The sequence below is a fragment of the Sinocyclocheilus anshuiensis genome, unplaced genomic scaffold (assembly GCF_001515605.1).
Source record: "Sinocyclocheilus anshuiensis isolate Anshui unplaced genomic scaffold, SAMN03320099.WGS_v1.1 scaffold227, whole genome shotgun sequence".
Taxonomy (NCBI): Eukaryota; Metazoa; Chordata; class Actinopteri; order Cypriniformes; family Cyprinidae; genus Sinocyclocheilus; species Sinocyclocheilus anshuiensis.
In genome coordinates this window covers 1,349,906-1,369,686 of record NW_015549590.1, presented here as the reverse complement: position 1 = coordinate 1,369,686, position 19,781 = coordinate 1,349,906, and the positions used below count along the sequence as shown (strand labels likewise).

At 36.6% G+C, this 19,781-nt stretch overlaps 1 protein-coding gene and 1 long non-coding RNA gene across 19 annotated transcripts in view; one reads left to right on the top strand and one right to left on the bottom strand.

Annotated features, from left to right (window-relative positions):
* The window catches only part of mbnl3 (muscleblind-like splicing regulator 3), a 52,147-nt gene that overhangs the window by 25,790 nt on the left and 6,576 nt on the right, over positions 1-19,781 (top strand). For 5 of the 18 annotated variants that reach the window (XM_016446485.1, XM_016446486.1, XM_016446487.1 and 2 more), the window contains exons 3-9: positions 1,691-2,155; positions 4,519-4,752; positions 6,844-6,891; positions 11,434-11,584; positions 14,054-14,089; positions 15,654-15,761; positions 16,640-16,734. In XM_016446485.1, coding sequence (XP_016301971.1) covers positions 1,691-2,155; positions 4,519-4,752; positions 6,844-6,891; positions 11,434-11,584; positions 14,054-14,089; positions 15,654-15,761; positions 16,640-16,734 — 1,137 coding nt within the window. The remainder of the gene's footprint in view (positions 1-1,690; positions 2,156-4,518; positions 4,753-6,843; positions 6,892-11,433; positions 11,585-14,053; positions 14,090-15,653; positions 15,762-16,639; positions 16,735-19,781) is intronic. The other 13 variants (XM_016446496.1, XM_016446495.1, XM_016446493.1 and 10 more) reach the window with 12 other exon arrangements.
* LOC107658081 (uncharacterized) lies at positions 2,668-12,597 on the bottom strand. The gene is made up of 3 exons (XR_001630745.1): positions 12,293-12,597; positions 4,386-4,389; positions 2,668-2,679 (listed from the first exon to the last, which is right to left on the bottom strand). It is a non-coding gene; the product is annotated as an uncharacterized LOC107658081 (long non-coding RNA).

Genomic DNA, 19,781 nt, shown 5'->3' with positions numbered 1-19,781 from the left:
ATTGATCACCCTCATGTCGTTTCAAACTCGCAAGACCTTCGTTCATCTTCGGAACACAAATTAAGTTATTTTGATGGAATCTGAGAGCTCTCTGACCCTCTCATAGACGGCAATGATATTACCACGATCAACGCACAGAAATGTAGCAAGGACATCGGTAAAATAGTCCATGTGACATCAGGGGTTCAACCACAATTTTACGACGCTACGAGAATACTTTTTGTGCGCAAAAAAGTATTAATTAATGACAGAATTTTCATTTTTGGGTGAACTAACCCTTTAAGTTTGATGACTAATCGATTAATTAAAAATGCACTGTGCCTGATGAAGACCTGATGGTCAAAACGTTGCAATAAAATTTTTTTTTACGGAGCAGTTATATCAGTGTGCAGACATTACTTTTGCATTTTAAACGATTAATCAACCATTGTGACCATTCCCTAGTAGGGCCCTATGTTTTCTGCGAGGCGGAAAACGCAAACGGAATCCCAGAATACAGTCATAAAAATGAAATTTGTGTATAAGGCGGAATGTCACTGATATGGACTAGTTTCTGTGAATATTAAGCTGAAAAAATACAATTGAAATATGGATACTGCATGTTCTGCGTCTCTGTGTGAATGAATCGCGCCGATGCACAGTTTCCGGTTTGGTTAATTTATTAGAGATGCTTTTGATTATTAAAATTTAATGAAACCGTTAAAATGGAATGCAGAAAATTAATGGAAAACAGCATTTGGTAAAAATAAACCTGAATTTGAGAAAAAAATAAAATGTATTACATTGAGCCTTAAAAATTTAATTTTTGTTAAACTTTTAATAAATTGCTGTTAAATTCTGCAAGTTTCATGATTTCAATTAATTAGTCATGCTTTTTAATTAATATATGTATTTTTTAATTTAGCCATTAAAACAGAGTTTAAACGAGGAAAAAAAAACTCTCTATCCCCCAAGAGCTCCTTGACCTGAAAAAGGAATAAAATTGTCTAAAGGAACAAAAGAAAGGTGTGTTAAGGGAAATAGAGACGGTTTATCAACAGACCATCAGCAGAAATATGTAACTGCTGGACTGATGGAATGACATCTTTCCCTATTGGGTTATTACACTACCTTACGCATTGCAGAGCAAGTGGCGTTGCTCCATGGGTTCATTGAGTTTGTCTGTGTGTATTTAACCGTGTCTGCTGCTCGCCGTTCAACATGTTGCCCGGACAGCTGGGTGATAAACATAATGCTATATGTCCGACCCATATGTAGTATGAGCATATACAGCAGCCACAAGGGCTCTATAATCTGTCAGCCACACAGACAGGCAGATTGTTGATGTGAACAGACAGACAGAAAGAGAAGGCTGTCACTGTCAATTCATTTGGAGGTAGTGAAAATTTTTCCGCCCGTGTCCCGGTGCTGTCGTTTTGCCGTTTCCTCTGATCGTTTGAAATTCAGACCTTCCAGCACTCCTGAGATTATGCTGTTTTCTTTTCATTTGATGGGGTTTCGGATGTTTGTATTATAGTGGAGAGTTGGAATCGGTACGCTTGAATGTCTAGGGATTCCCGTTTAATTTATCCTCTCAATCACGGAGCCCTTATCTTCCTGTCACGCAGTCTTGGATCTTTTAGTAGCTGAGATTCAGTGTGTAATTCATCTCTCTGTCTCTCTCTGTGTCTCCCTCTTCAACCCCTCTAAGGGACGCTGTACACGTGATAACTGTAAGTACCTGCATCCTCCGCCTCATCTCAAGACCCAGCTGGAGATAAATGGCAGGAACAACCTGATCCAGCAGAAGACCGCAGCCGCCATGCTGGCCCAGCAGATGCAGTTCATGCTGCCTGGAGCTCAGCTGCAGCCCATAGTGAGATCCCATTTTAATAACCAACAACATCACGACCGTTTCTCTTGGCTTGAAAACGTTGCGTTATTATCCCTTGTTATCTTTGTGTCTCTCATCCAGACCTCGTTCCCAGTAACGCCTTCCTTGGCCAACAGTCCGAGCATGGCTTTCAGCCCGTACCTGAGCCACATGAGCCCGGGCATCAGTCTCATGCCTGAGCTTCTGCACAGCGCCCCCGTGCTGGTCCCGGGGAGCCCCACCGGCATCGCCATGGGCAACGGAAATTCAACGCAGAAGCATGTTCGCACAGACAAGCTTGAGGTGTTAAACACAGTGAACAACTTGCTCTGTCTCTAGTAATATCTTGCTAAACATGTATTCGGCATGTAACTCATTCTAAACCATTTGTGCTACAGACTTAAAAACACATCAAATTGTGTGCTGTCACTTTTCTAAAGGTTGGAATACACTACACGACTTTTAGGAACAGATTTTTAAACACTAGGCGTCACATACATGTGCATAGTGTTTATAGAGAAAAACTACACATCGTACACTAAACAACTGAGGATCACAGACTACCAGTCTTTTCAAGTTATTCAAAATGCAACAAACTCGTGCAGAAATGTGCCTCATTGCTTAAAGGGGTCATGAACTGCCGTTTTATTATTTTCTACTGTTCTCTAAGGCCAACTTATAATGTTATCAAGATTTTTACATTAAAAACATCATAATTTAGAAGTAATAGGCTATCTTCTGTCCTGTTTTGACCCCCCTCATCAGAACTCTCTGTTTGAAAAGGCGTGGCAGAATGTAGATTGTTACTCGGAAGTAAACGCACACTGCTATGATTGGCTAACAGTTGTATATGTTATATACAGCCTACAGCCTTCCTAGAAAATACTTAAATTCTCAGTACATATCAAATGATCTGTTTAACAGACAAAGCAATAGTGATCATGTAATGAAAACAGTTACTCACACTCGTGATCCAATATAGCTGGCACAGCATCTCCTGCGTCGAATTGTGCTTTGTTTGTAAATGAATCCGCGGTAAAATGAAGTGAACCAAAGACAAAACAAAAGAGTTCTTCTAACTGACGTGGGCTGGATCTTCATTAAAAAAAAAAAGTTCATCATATAAAGTTTATCGTTTGGTTTCTGCGTAGACCTACATTTGACACTCTTGTCATTTACCTATTATGTGCACAAATGAGTGGGCGGGGCTAAACAGGCAGTGATGTAGAATCAGGCGTTGATCTTCTTTGAGGCGGTGTTTAGCCACACAGTTACATCATAAAGTGGCATATTCCAAAACGCGTCGTTTTGGCAGATTGGCTTCGGTATAAGCTGTTTTTAGACTAGCAAGAAAGTTTTGAGTTCTAAAACGTACAGAATATTTTTATAGCACAATGACCTCTTATATATCAAAAGATCAAGGGAATTTTGATTTCGAAGTTCATGACCCCTTTTAAGTCACATAACAAATGAAATCAGTATCTGTTCTTAAATCAGCTCATAATATCAAACATGCTTGATATCCTCAGACTGTATTGAATCATTGTCTGAAGCTAAAAGAAATCTGTGCCCGTCATGCACGATGGAATTTTGTGTGAAATCTGTCATCTGACTGCCCAAAATCTGCAGTCCTGGGTCTGACTTTTGGCATCTATCGCTGACTCGTCCAGACTGCCAATCAGGGCAAAAATCTGTGAGAAAGTCATGAAGTGTATTCCAGCTTTTAGTCATCAGACTTCAGACCCATAGTTAGACCATGTTTGGCAATTAAAACAAGCGCAAATGGTGAACCAATCCGGTAACACTTTACAATAACAGTACATTAATAATCATATACCTAAATAAAATATTATTTTAATATAAACTGTTGATGAGTTGAACTAATCTTGATGAACTGATCTTAACTACAACATGAGTCATATGAATGTTTGAAGTCTTATCCGAATACTTTAACAAATATCAGAATCAGAATGAGCTTTATTGCCAGGTATGTTTACACATACGAGGAATTTGTTTTCGTGACAGAAGCTTCCACAGTGTAACAGAATGACAGTGACAGAACAAAAAAAAAACACAGATAATAAAAAAAATAAAATAAATAGAACAAGTAAATAAGGAATAAAAATATACAAATCGACAATTGTATGTACAGGTATATAACAATAGACAGTTGTATGTACATGTATGAACTAACATATAGTCAAGGTGGTCATTATTCACACATGAATTCATATGACTCATGTCATAGTAAAGATTAGTTTTTGATATTTAATTTAGATATTAGTATTATGATTATTCATATACTGTTATTGTAAAGCGTTACCAAAAATCCTATAGACTAGCATTGAATGAGTCAAATATATAGGCCAGAATATGATGTAGACTTGGGGCTGGGCGTATTTTGACCTGGGCAAATGAGCAAACACCTAACAAACACCCTAGCAACTACAAAGCAACATGCTAAAAGAATCTATAACCCTAATAGAAACATCCTGGCAACCATTCATTCAACATAGAATTGGGCAAGGGTCACACTTCTTTTACCAAATGTAAAAATCTAGTTTATAATGCTATTGTGTCATGATAAGAATTGAAATGACTGTCACTAAGTGTGATTTTCAGCGTGACTAATGGGTGGTAGTAAATCTCTGCTGTCCTGCTCTCAGGTGTGTCGAGAATTCCAGCGGGGGAACTGCACACGCGGGGAGAACGACTGCCGCTATGCCCACCCAATGGAAGCCGCCATGGTGGACGGCAGCGAGAACTCCGTCATTGTTTGCATGGATTACATTAAGGGCCGATGCACCCGTGACAAATGCAAGTACTTTCACCCTCCGGCTCACTTACAGGCCCGGATAAAGGCGGCGCAGCACCAAGCCAGCCAGAATGCTGCTGCCATGGTGAGTTACTGAGACGATCCCATTACAATGGCATCACAAGCACTAATTCCCATGATTATAACAAACACACATCACAGTATAGAAAATGATGCCTTCAGTAAAGACAGTATGGCAACAATATGGAGTTGTCATATTGATAATTAAGCTACATATTAATTTGTGAAAAATTCTTTATTTTATTCATCCATCTAAAATAAAATTATTTACAAATATAATATATCAAAGTCATTGCTATTAATTGAATTTGTTACACATTTAAATAACTTCTGACCGTTTAATCAAAAGCAGCTTGTTGTGGCATAAATCAAACTTAATCGAAACATGACTTGCAAACTCAAGGCACTTTGTTTTAACATTAAAGGGTTAGTTTTTCCAAAAATGATAATTCTGTCATTAATTACTCACCCACGTGTTGTTCCAAACACGTAAGACCTTCGTTCATCTTCGGAACAAAATTTAAGAAAACAATGGGTGAACTAACCCTTTAAATAATGAATGTTAAAATGAATAACGAGTGAGTGAATCATTTATTTATTTATTATTATTATTATTATTATTATTAAATTCATGATTACATTCATTATTCAATTATATTTTATCACACCATTCAAAAGTTTGGGGTCGGTAAGTTTTTTTGTGTGTGTGTTTTTGAAAGAAGTCTGTGAAGCTCACCAAGGCTGCATTTATAAATCAAAAATATAGTAAAATTATACAAATAATATTACGAAATATTACAATTGAAAATAATTTAAATACATTTTACAATGTAATATCCCACAGAAAACCATGATACTTTTTTTTTTTTTTTTTTGATGAATAGGAAGTTCAAAAGCATTTGTGTGAAATAGAAATCTTTTGAATGTCATTATGAATGTCTTTACAGCCACTTTTGACCTATTTATTGCATGAATGCTGAATAAAAGTATTCATTTCTTTAAAAAAAAAATTAAAAAAACTTACTGCCCCCGAAATTTTGAACGGTAGTGTATGCATCATTAGATTTCTTTGGATTTTATTAATGTTTATTTATTCCATTTTAACTTCTCACAGTTGCATCTGCTTATGCAGCTCATGATCATAAACACTGACTTAAATTGCTTGGGATGTTCACATTTGTTTTCAAACTCACAAGTCTAACAAACAAAGACCACAATGCACGGTGTTATGTAGTAAGCTACATCATCGCACCATTTCGGTGGAAACGGAGTTAAATCTTTTTTGTAATATGTGGCTAGTAATTCATCAAATCTCATGTCATACTGGGCCATTTTAGTAAGCAAGTAGCCATTTTAGCATGTGGTTTTATCCAAGGCAACTTTCACTACACGTATTACAGGAACAGTCCCACTGGAGTAACCTAAGTGACCAGCAGCCTTAGATTTGGCCAGTATGCCATTTTCAGTAAGCTTTACTAGTGTCAGATGAAGGTGTGTGTATTTATAACTCACTTTCCACACACGTTCAATGTGTGTATTAAATAATTCAGATCCCCCGCAGGAGGGTGTGTGTGTGTGCCTGCAGGCGAGCTCTTTGTCTCCTATGTGATGTATGAAGACCTGGGCTCAGTGATGGGTTGCAAACAGTGTCTGCAGTGCAGGTGCAGGAGAGAAAAATGATAAGAAAGGAAAAAACAAGCAATTAATTCCCACGGAAACCTCCACTAGTTAGCAGCCTCCCACCCGAGAGTGTACTGCAGACAGTTTCCCTTTCATAATGTGTAATTTTTATCCCAGTCTCCCCAAGTCTTATCATGTAACATTTTTTACAAAGGTTTATTTACAGTGCACAGATGTGGGGACCTTATCCAAAAATCCTCCTCTGCTTCCTGCAGTCACCTGGTCTGGCTGAGGCTCTATCATATGTTGGCTTTATTTGATTCCCTCTCGGTTCATGCTGTCATTCTTTTTGAACACTGCTTGATTGTCTTTACATCCTCACAGCTCTCTTTGTTGTCCTACAAGCTTATTACCCAGCTCTCTCTGTAACCTCAGCTGCATCTGTTCCTTCACGGCTTATTCTCTTGTCTCGTGTTTATGTCTACTGTCGTTGATTGGTTTGCCATCGTCATGTGGTCACTGCTCGCTTACCCAGCCCTCAGAGTGTCCTCTGAAGCGCAGCCTGCATCCAACTTTCAATCTGGTACTTTAATCTTTCACCCATTTTTGTGTCTTTTTCATTTTGTTTGCTGATTTGTTCATTTCTAATAGCTCAGTTTGTGTTTTGGATGAAAGAGTTAATGCTGCAAGAAACCAGCCACAATCTCTGTGTAAACTAATCATTGTCTTAGAAGTGAAATGAAACTGAATACATTTGTAGTCTGGATTCTAGAAGTATATTTCTCAATACTTTTCTCCACAGGCACTTCAGAAAATTGAAAATGTAAAGTAAACCAACTAGCTCAGAGAGGAATCTCTATCATTTGATTAGATTTTGAAAATCCGAAAAATGACGCAAGAATGTATCTTTAATAGAGATGCAAAATAAGTTTATATGAGTACCATATTGCTTGTCATCCAATAATAGTTCTTTGCATATTAATTAATATTGGATATTTAATTGTCCATGCTCATTTCTTCTATTTTTACATTTAGATTACCTTTGTCAAAATAAGCAAAAAAGCAAATCTCAAAATAAATATCCATTTTCTTTCTGTACATTATAATGTGGTACAAATTCAGATTGTAGCATTTAAAATGATTGGGTTACACTTTATTTTAAGCTGTCCTTGTTACAGTGTAATTATACATTTTAAGTACTGAGTGATATTTATTAACTACATGTACTTACTATATGGTTAAGGTTTGGTTTAGGGTTACTTGCATGTAATTATGCATAATTAAGTGTTGTTATAATAGTAAGTGCATGTAACGTGTAACAAGGACACCTTAAAATAAAGTGTTAGCAGTGATTGATTTTATTTTTTAATATTAAATTTATTTAGACAAAACTTTTTAATGTGGTTCCTTATTAGAAAACATATTTTTTGCTCTTACATTACAACATCTATTAATAACTAACAAGATAAGTAGCTGTGTAACAATAATATAGATGCAAAAAAAATATTTTGTGGGGTTTGCAGTTTTCATTGCCATGGAAACAACAACTTCTGATTGGTGAATCTCGCTACAGAATTGTGGGTAATGCAATACCTCATCTGTAATTAATTTGGCAGTTAAGCAATTGTTTTCAGTGAAGTTTAAATCACCAGCTTATGCAATCTACAGAAACATATACCACCGTCTTAATAACCTTAGAGCTCATAGGTGGTCTTTCTTGAAAGGTTTATGCATTATTGTTTAATATCAGTCTCACTGTGGAGATTTGGATTGAGATTTTTTACTTCAGGAACCCGACTGTTGAGCTGTATACAGTACAGCACATTATTATTGGGTTGTGGGATTGAGTTCACTCGTGTAAATCATGAGGTCGGACTGCTCCCCCATCATCCCTCGGTTAGTGAATCACAGATATTCTCTTTCCTGCTGACCTTGCCCTTATCATGTTGCATATCAGTCTTAAGACAGAATTACACAGTGGAAGACAGCCGTGCATCCTCCTCTTTATGCCTTCATCTAGACTGAGCATTCTGTGTTTAATTATCAGAGGCTGGTAAAGACGCCTCACCTCAGTTTCTCTTTCTGATATCGCTCTTCCTCATGCAAGGCTGCATGCTTCTGATGCCACTTTAGAAAAATGGAGAAGCACTCCCAGACATTTGTCAGAGAAGGAAGCACAGCATATACCATTAATTAAAAAATCTTCGCTTTGCGTTAAAACTACAGAATACAATGTAGTTGATGAGCATACAAGTGATCAGCACTAGCTGTCACAAACCAGAAATCGTTCTAATATGCTGATTTGCTGCTCAAGGACATTTCTTGTTATCGTTTAAAACAATTAGCATGTATTAGGATGGACATATAGAGATGTTTTCAGTGTGAATAAAAATGTTTTTCTCCAATAAACGTTGGCCACAATTATTAGCACCCCTTCATATTCCCATTCATTTTTTTTTTAATTTAGCACACCAGGGTGACTACAAACATGATATTGTCCTGCCATGTCCAGCCAAATTCCCTTAATCATCTATTCCAATAAGTAAAGTCAAACAATATAGTTCTGATGTGCGGCAAAATATGTTTCAGCTTCACAAAATAGAAAGTGGCTGCAATAAAATTCCCATTACCACCATCATGGCAATAATTGAGAAGTTCCAATCAACAGGAAGTGTTACATATCTGCCTGGAAGAGGATGTGTGCCTATATCGTCCTAATGCATGGTGAGGAGGAGAGTTTGAGTGGCCAAAGACTCTCTAAGGATCACAGCTGGACAACTGCAGAGATTAGTTGAGTCTTTAGGTCAAAAAGCCTAAAAAAATATTAAAAAGCGCCGCCATCACCACAAGTTGTCTGCTCTCATCAAAAACAAACTCCAGCATATTTAGCTGTCAGACACGGCTGGAACTTCAAAAAGGACCAGCTTCTATGGTTAGATGAATCTAAAAAAAAAGCTTTTTGACACACATGATATACAATGTCCACGGTTAAATATACTGCTGAATGTTTAATGTTGTGTGCTTATTTTTCTACCAGAGGTCCTGGACATCTTGTTCAAATAGATGTCATCATGGATTCTATCAAATACCAATAGATTAAAAATCAATTCTGGATTCTGGTTAGATCATTCATCAGGACAATGATCGAAAACAAAATATTGGTTCTGCCATGGCCACCAGTCCTCTGATCTGAACCCTATAGGAAATTAGTGGTGTGAACTGAAGAGGAGAGTGTACTAAGATGAACATTGAAAGATAAGAAGAGCTTTTGCATGTAAGAATGGTCTCCGATCTATTGCCAGGTATTCTCCAAATTCCTCAGGGCATTATAGGCTATTACCTTGCTCTTATCCCAGCAAATGGAAGTTGCAAAACATATTAAATAAAATGGGGCTAATAATTGTGGCCAAGATGTACTGGTGAAAAACATTTATTTCATAATGAAAGCATGGCCGTGTGAACTAGGGGTGCTGAGGGTGCTGCAGCACCCCCCGCCACAGGGCTGGGTCTGACATTTTCCTTGTGCCCCTCGATCATCCCCAAGATACTTAATTTTTGTGATAGTTTTGTGATTAATTATTTATTAAACTGACCAGAAATATAGCCTAGTGCCGTTGTATTTTACTTGCGTCCCTATTTCTCCCCCTCACACTGACAGAATTTCATGTGACGTTCACGCGATATTACCGTAATTTTACATTCCATCCGACTTGTAAAAACCATTCAAGTCCTCGTCCTTTTTATGAGCCATTTTCTCGCTTCTCAAGACGGCCCCCGGCAATCACATAAGCATAGCTCTTTAATTGCGCTCTAGTATCTGGTCAAACGCGCTCAAACCACTGTAGCCTAATGTAATCTATTAACTACGCAAATCATAACATTTTAGGCAAGTAGGCTTCCATATTATGACAAAAATATTTCAATAAGACTGAATTTGTATTTAACCTGATCACGTTTAATAAAAAGACATTTTAAGTTTAATTATAACGCCGCATATCCTCGATTATTCAAACAACGAACAAATTATACAGGGAGCAAAGAACATTTACATTATCAAAGAATATCACTGAATTCAGTCTAGACGTGAGTGTAAGTACTCTAAAAAAGCTATAAGTTATAATCAGTGATGTTGTCTGCCGTGTATGATGAATTGGTCTCTTATTTACATTGCATGTAGGCTACATCTGCACTTTGTTGTTTCTGAGAGAATTCGCCAAAGTGCACTGACCAAAACTTTTGCTTATCAGCGTTGATAATATTTAGTAAAATTCTTGAACTAAAAACACAAAAGCGCAAATATATATTGGTTCGCATATAACTCTCTCTTCATTTGTATGTTAATTTTTGTTTTGAGTTTGGACTGTTTAATATTAGGATTTTGTCAAAAATCCCCCACCATGGCCCCGCCCTGCAACATCAAGCCTCGCCCGCAGCACCCCCAATAATTCTGACCATAACTGTATATATGATTATATATTGGTAGCAGTGTTGGGGAAAGTTACTTTTAAAAGTAATGCATTACAATATTGCGTTACTCCATAAAAAAGTAACTAATTGTGTTACTAAGTTACTCTTTATGGAAAGTAATGCATTGTTACTTTTGGGTTACTTTTTGTCACCTGGGCTGGGATTGAAAAAGTAATTTAGATATTTCATTGTAAATTTAAAAATAATGCGTTACTTTACAAGTTACTTGAAAAAAGTAACCTGATTACGTAACTCGTTTGACTTGTAAAGCCTTACCCCCAACACTGATTGGAAGTTTGTATATACTCGGTCCTGTTTAAAAGTTTGAACTTCACACATGCACACACACACATACACACATATGATAAAAAAAGATAATTTATACATTTTTCTGTTGCATCCTAAAAGAAGTAGTCAAGTATGTCTCCAATGTTTTGAAAATGTTTTATTATTTATTTATAAAAAATGGTTTGCAACACTTACAATGACAAACACACAGTATGTCAGATTTATTGTCATGAATGGACATGAACACACACAGTACAAAGTTTCCTGTAGCTCAGTATCATGGCTATCTTTAACGTCTCTTTCTACCCACCATCTTTCTTTTTCTTTTTGTTTTTATCCTCTTTCTTCTTTGTCATCCCGATCACTTCAGGCTTTGCCACCAGGAGCCATGCAACAGCTACCAAAGAGACCGACCCTGGAGAAGACTAATGGCGCAGCTGCCGTCTTCAACCCCAGCATGTTCCACTACCAGCAGGCTTTGGCCAGCATGCAGCTGCAGCAGCCAGCGTTCATTCCCACAGGTGAGCTCACGTAGACAGATGATTTCCCCTGAGCTGTGCTCTAATATCACTGTATTCCTGTAATAGTTTGGCTTACATACATACAGCACTTTAAAGACAAAGTGCCCGGCTAGACGAGGATTTGAGCACTTTTTCTGCTTGCCATCTCTCTCCCTGTAAGCCCACTTGCTCTCTTTATCTCGTAGTAGTCCACCCTATGCACATGTCATGCTAATTTGTCCCATGATGCATACAGTCCCGCGTCTCCTCATGCACCTGCACCTGAGCATTAGCTACTCTTTTTCTGATGCTGCACTGCACTATGTTCACTGTTCTCAAATAATCAGTAAAAAAGCTAGATTAATAATAATCAGTAAAAAAGCTAGTATTTTGCCTAAATGGCTGTAGCAGCAACCCTTCGGCCTTATAAAGAGGCTCTGAGAGGATAGTTACAGTATGTTTGCCACCCAGCAGAGAGTTTTAATAAAGACCCAGTGAAATCAAAATAGGAGTTTTGTGGCTTTTAGTCCAAATCTAGAGCGCTGCAGTGATTGACATGTTTTTTTTCTAGGCCAAGCCATAAGCATCACCCTGGTTCCCTTTACAAGAATCCAATAGGATTTTTTATTTGGTTTTGGAAAATTGCATATAATGAGCTCTGTGACCAACAATGATATATAACCCTTACACATTTTGTTCATCATGATAATCTTTAGAAATGAACATAACTTATGAATTTTGAAGCGTAAATACAATCGCCAGAAGTAAAAGGCTAAATATAGGCTATAAATAAACTACACCCCAATATAAGCTTGAATAGCTAGCAAGAGAGTGATTATTAATGAAATATGAGGCTGTAAAGGCAGACTAGTGCGTAGATGAGTTTAACTGTTCAGTGTGATGATGCTTAATGTCCCAAACAACCTCTGTAGTCCTATTTAGCCACTTGTTAGCCACCTTTTTAAAGCCAAGTAAAAGCTTTAAAAAAGCACAAGTGGCTTTATTCAACACATTTTGTCAGAGTAAAACTTAAAAGATCTTCAGCTTGTGTTGATATCTTTGAAGTGTTACAAGCTCTTGGTGCATAAAGAAAATGCCTCGTTTATAATGGGTTTTAATGTTTTTGAGTCATCGCTCCGGCCTGACAGGGCATCACAATATGGTAGGGGGCGTAACATTTCCGTCACACGCTTGAGGTATTCGGCCAATCACAACGCACTGGATAGCTGGCCAATCACAGCACACCTCGCTTTTTAGACCGATGAGCTTTGTAAAAAATCGACGCGTTTCAGAAAGGCAGGGCATAGAGGAGAAACAATAATGTACAGTATGTGGAAAATAATGTGTTTTTTTAACCTTAAACCGCATAAACACATTTCATTACACCAAATACACAAAATAATGTTCTTTTTAGCAGCATCATGACCCCTTTAAACCTTATTTACCAACCTACTAAAAATGCAAACTAGTTTTCGGGTTGTGGTCTACAAAAATATGTAATCCCTGCCGCACTTGATTACTTTTGAGATTAGCTATATGCTAGTGCTTCATATGCTTTTAAAATGTACAGTCTTTCTCTTCTGTGAAAATAAACCAAAAAAATAAAATAAAATTTTGTACTACACAGGTTTTATTCCCAGTAAGATGCTCCCTAGATTGAAAATGTCCCTCTAATTCCACCTGCCGTTTACTAACATTACCGTGTAGCAAATAATGTTTCACTGCTGTGACGTAAACTACATTATATTGGCGGTATAAAAATACCCCACCCAAACATTTTGTTTCAGTAGGGAATACATCAGTGCAGGAAAGAAAACTGCCATTTCATGAGGTCTTTATAGGCAACATGAAATCAAAACGGGCCCTTTTAACTTTTTTAATAAATGTTTTATGCTTGATTATGCAGTGCATGTTAGTTTAAAGCAAGAAAATAGTCTTCTCTGCTTGTAAAATTGCTTTTTTCTATTGACATAACAATGGCTGTATCATAGCCTAGCTAATATGCACCTTCCTGATTCAGTCAAATCCTGATGGATGAATTGAAGCTCAATCCTAGATTTGATCCCACTGAATTTTCTGTTTAACTCCAATGTAAGGCACATTTCGAAATGTAAATGTGCTGTGAATGCTGGTGCAAAAATCAAGCATTAGGCTTGACTTGCTAGCATTAGGCTAATCAGCTGATGAGACAAGAAAGCGTATCAGTACAACAACAGATTGGCAGCCAGGTTAACATCCCCCTCCTGATGAGGATCTTTCTACCAGCGTGATTCATTTCCTCTTGGTTTCTCCCTGCTTTGTGTCCGTGTCTCCATCTCGCCACCATGTCGTCCATAATGACGGTCATCGCTCTTTCGCTGTGTGTCACTAACTCTAAAGTTGTTTTGTCTTGTTCTCATGCTGCTTTCACTCCCTCTTCTCTGCATCTCTTCCACTCCTCCATCCTCCTCGGTCTCTCTTCTCCTGGGCTCTTTGTGCATGGTGATGCAGGCTCCGTATTCTGCATGGCTCCATCTGGAGGCATTGGTAGGTCACTTCCCAGTCTCTCTGAATGAGTGGTTTCCTTACAGCAGCATCTCAGATCTGTGACAGACAGGAGGGTGATCCACGATTAACTCCCAGCAGGCCCAGCAGTATATCATGGGGTGTTTCTTCTGCTGTGGGCACTTTTGTTTTGTTTTGTTGATTGGTTTGGTGTTGTTTTGTATTGGTTTGGTTTGGTTTTTCTTCAATTTGGTGTTTTGCTTTGTTTGGTTTGGTTTTTCTTTGGTTTAGTGTTTTGTTTTTTGTTAAAACTTACCATCCCTTCATTTTTGCTACTTTTCACATGTCTATTATATGTAGATTACATTGTTTTTTTTAGTTTTTTGTCCCAGACCCAGACATCCAATCCAAATAATAAAATTTTATCATAACATGAAACAACATGAATTACAACATTTCAAACGTATGGTTAATCTAAACAAAGAAATAATATTATAAACCTTTATAAACAGAATTGACCATAAACCATTTCCTTGAAATTCTTAATAATTGTGAAAATAATTACAAATCATTCATTCAAATCAATCGTATATATAATATAATTTTTATAATATAATAATTATGACTGCATTGTTTACAGATGCTAATCAAATAAATAAAAGTAGGAAAAGTTAAATATCACTTTTGAGCAAAATATTTTTGTGTGGCACTTTCAGTCTAGCTGCTGTTTTTTGAAATGCTAGCTGTAAATTTAGCATTAGCAAGACAAAAGTGTTGGCCATTTTATGTAAAAAATGTTTAACATTTTATTTCCTCTAAAGAATGCTATTAAACACATTATATCATTTGGGATATGATAGAAATGCTCAGGACTTTGAGGAAAAAAAGACAAAAAAAAAGATGATTGTGAAAATGTAATTATCATAAACTATTTCCATTTTAATTGTGAAAGAACAGTATTCTAACAGAATTGTAACTTGTAAAATAAAAAAAATAAAAAAACAGTATTCAAATCAATATATATATTTTTACACATTATGATTGTATTGTTCATAGCTACTAAAATATATCACTCATAAACAGCATATTTGATTTGTGATCTTTTTTTTTTTTTTTTAATCTAGCAATTCATTTGTCACCTTCATTTTTACCAAAGAATACTGTTAAACACAATACATGACTTGATTTTTAGGAGAAAAATAAAAAAAAGTGCTCATAGTCAAAGAAACACCTTATAACGTCAATACAAGATATATGTAATGGTCAGTACTGAAAATGACAAGGACAGCTTAACGTGTGCACCTTACACAGTCATTTCCCTCATTACGTCTCAAACTGGAGGCCCAACCCTGTCCCGTCTGTCACTGCGTTTACACCCAACCTGTCTGCTTTCACCACTTCTTATCATTTGCTCATTATTTCGGCTTGTCGTATGTGTTTGTGCATGCATGTGTGCGTGTGATTTCGTGTGCAGCTGACGGCACAGTGCGGGCACAAACAAGCAAGGCCAAAGCCTTCAGAGTGACTCATTAAGACTGGTTCCTTTTTCTTTGTGCCCTTTCCTCCTCATCCTCTCCTCTCCCTCACCTCCTGAAATCTATTATAGGCCTTTTCAAACCCCCAGGCCTAATGACAGAGGGCCGCTGGGAGAGGCGGGACTGGACCAGCTGCAGGGCCCCCCAAAGCCGTTACCTGTCAGGGCTTGGACATACTGGTGAGGGTAGAGACTAGGTCCCCTCCCCTCACAAACACACACACAAACTTACCATTCACCCGTTTAGAAAGGTAGAAATCACCCCTGCTCACTTTCAGTGTTAACAAACCCAAAATAATCCTAGCAGAAATGCAGTTGCACACACACTTCCATGCCCATAGATGAACAATGATCTCCTTTTTTAGCTGGCCAAGTTAAATTTGTCCTTAACAGTCGTTTAGCTGGTAACAATCCGGTCAAAACACTAGATCTGTGCTGAACCAGTGAGTGTGCCAATGTGTGCCTGTGCGCATGCCTGTATTTGACATCTGTGATGCACTTGCTGTGTACATATTATGCTGTGTTAATTTGCAGTTTTTCTTATAATATGACCTTTATCTCTTTAACTTTAGCTGGTTTTATTAGATTCAATTCTTAATTAATATTTACAAGTATTGTAGAACGTTAATGTCGTTCATTATCAGGTTAGCTCCTAACCAAAGAAGTAAAGTGTCATATTATTTTAAGGCAATTTGAATGGGAATGAACTGCATATATATTTATCCATTCTCTGGCCCCCATCAAAATATGACAGTCAGACGTTCCCGTCTGTTCCAAATGTTTGTGATTTTGATGACGGCCATGTTTTTATTTTACCCTTAATAGTTTTATCTAAATGTAATGGTGATCGGATAAAACTCTCCAAGCTAAAAGGTAACGAAACAAAATGTTTTTAAGTTCTGTTTGCATGTTTGTACTTGAGTGAATACATCATCTTTGCAGTACATGAAGACGTAGTTGCCATGACTATGGCATATTATGTCATGGTACTCATAACATTCCTCCTCCCCTCCACCTTCCCCCTTCCCTTGTTTCTTGTCTGACTCGCCTGAAAAAAGTTCCCATGATGCACGGTGCCACCACTTCCACTGTTTCGTCGGCTACGACCCCAGTCACCAATGTTCCTTTTGCTGAATCAGCCACCTCCAACCAGGTACAGCTGTAAGGCATCCGACTCTGGTCCATAGACAATAATGCTTTTGTTTTTATATATAGACTTGAAAATCTAAATGCAAACTCTGATGGTGTTATCCAAGTAAAGATAATGTTAATGCAACTGTTCTCTGATTCCAAATGGCAGAACCAAATGACGACCTTGAGTCGTTGAGTTCTCTATGGACCAGTGAGGAGCCTCTTTACCTCTTTAGCACAATGTCCCAGTTCCTCCATATGTCTGTGTGTGTTCACATCTCTGTCTGTCTGTTTCAGTGTCTTCACTGTGTTAGAGGCAAATAGCTACATTTAAAGGGATAGTTCACCCAAAATACAATTTCTGTCATTAATTACTCACCCTCATGTTGTTCCAAACCTGTATGCTGTTATTTTTTCCATGGAACACAACATTAGACATTAATAATTAATCATTAGCCAGCTCTTTCCATACAACAACAGTTTATAGCGACCACATTAAGGAAAAAAAAACACAACAAAAAGGCACTGTACAATTTTGTTTCAAGTCTTCTGAAGTTAAATGTTAGCTTATATGATAAAATAGCCCGTTCTTTTCAGTGAACTGTTTGATTAGATTCCCAGATTACTTAAATGATTCTTGAATTAATCTTTTTTCTGTTGATTCAGTTCTTTTCAGTAAACTATTTGATCTGATTCTCAAATGACTCAAATGAATTGTGAATTTATTTTATTTTTGATTGCTTCTATTGTCCTCATTTGTAAGTTGCTTTGGATAAAAGCTTCTGCTAAATGACTTAATGTAAGTGTAAATGTATTTTATTTTTTTTGTTAATTCTTTTCAATTAATCAGTTGAATGACTGATTTATGAATTGGACTGATTTGATTCTCAAATTCAGTTCAAGTGGTATGGATTTAATTGATCATTTTTGCGTTAGTTAGTTTTTTTTCTGTAATTTTTGAAGATTAACAGATTAAGTCACTATGACCTGTTGTTGTATAAAATAAGCAACGTAATATTACTTAAAAAAAAATACCGTTTTTTGCACTCCACAGAAGAATGGAAATTCAGAACAGCATGAGGGCAAGTAAATGATGACAGAATGTTTATTTTTGAACAAACTATCCCTTTAAGTGATACATTTCAAAAGTTCATTGTCTTTTCTTCCCCCTTCACCATGTTTGAGGAATTTTGCACTGGAGCAAGTTGTTTCTGTGGCTCACATTAGAGTGAGATGGTATTTGTGTCCTCTGCGTTTTTCTGTGAATAGGATGTGGGTGTCTGTTTTTAGATGACAGTTCTCTGAATTTTTGTTTGTCCTTCCTTCTTCATTGTCTTAAATTTACCTTTAAGGGAAATTGAAAGTTCACCATTTAGTCTGTTTAGTTAATGTGTTCTGCAGAATCATAGGCAAGCCACAATCCTGACCTGACCATGTTTTGCTTGCCTCTTTATTTCTTAAAGAGCTACATTGTGGATTGTTTACAGGGTTCCTATGCAGTTTGGAAAAGTATAGAATTTGATTTTAGTCATTTTCAGGTCTATATATATATATATATATATAGAAAAAAAGAAAACAGAGTATGGAAAAAAGTTTGACTTCCAGACTATTGTCCCTATTCTGTTTTTCATAAAACGTGTGTCAAACATAGTCCTATATTTTTAGCTCAGCAGAATTATGAATATTTCTATTCAGGTGTAACTGCTGCCCCTGTGCTTGGCGTATTTGTGAAGCGTGTCAAAGGTTTCTATTTACAATTGTTTTTGAAGCATTTAGCCAATCACAGATATGTCTGTTGAGCATATGAATTTTTTTAGAAGTGATAATTATATGTGACCCTGGAGCACAAAACCAGTCATAAGTAGCACGGGTATATTTGTAGCAACAGCCAACAATACATTGTATGGGTCAAAATTATCGATTAGTTTTTTTAATGCCAAAAATCATTAGGATATTATGTAAAGATCATGTTCCATGAAGATATTTTGTAAATTTCCTACTGTAAATATATCAAAACTTAATTTTTGATTAGTAATGTGCATTGCTTAAGAACTTCATTTGGACAACTTTAAAGGCGATTTTCTCAATATTTAGATTTTTTTGCACCCTCAGATTCCAGATTTTCAAATAGTTGTATCTCAGCCAAATATTGTCTTATCCTAACAAACCATACATCAATCAAAAGTTTTTTATTCAGCTTTCAGATGATGTATAAATAAACTAAACATCTATAAACCATATAAATAAATATAAATGTATAAAAAAATGTATAAATCGAAAAATTGACCCTTATGACTGGTTTTGTGGTCCAGGGTCACATATTTAAATCTGGGATTGAATCTGAAATTGTGATGATTGTCACCGTGATAACCATAGCAGCGGATGGGAGAAAAAAAATCTGAAAAACTGATCTTGAAGTGTAAATGAAAACTAATAGACTTGCCACTTGACAATGAGTTTCTTTGTTCTTCATTTTATTAGTAGCTTTTTACTTGACCTTTTTAAAGCAATGTTTTCTTAATTGAAAAATAAGGCTACATGCTGTTTTAATGTATTTACTTATTGTTAGCATTAATAATTAACTCATTCAATTTATTTAATATTTTTTATTATCGAATAACTAAGTAAAATAGTTAAGTAGTTCCAATAGTTTTTGCTATGGTACCAAGAACTAAGAAATTTTACTGGTATTGGTACTGACGAGACATTTTGGTAACACTACTTTTTGTGAGAGCATCAAATTGTGAATTCAATATTGGGAATTTAACTTTTAATTGTTACACCCTTAATCATTTATTTTTTACTATAAGTATAGTCTGAAAAATCCACAGAGAAGTCTGGAAAAGTGTGTAATTTTGAAATGGAAAATGCGTAGGAACCCTGTGTTTAGCATTATGTAAGCTGGCAAAATATCCGGTGTGGTTTTCAGCTCTAGTTTAGCATGTAATGGTAATTCTGGAGTTCAGGTATAGACCAATAACGCTGCACAGACCTGAGGTGTCAGCACTCATTTCCTGCTTCGCTTGCTTTATTTGCCAAAATGCGTCTCGCAAAATTACGTTTGTGGAA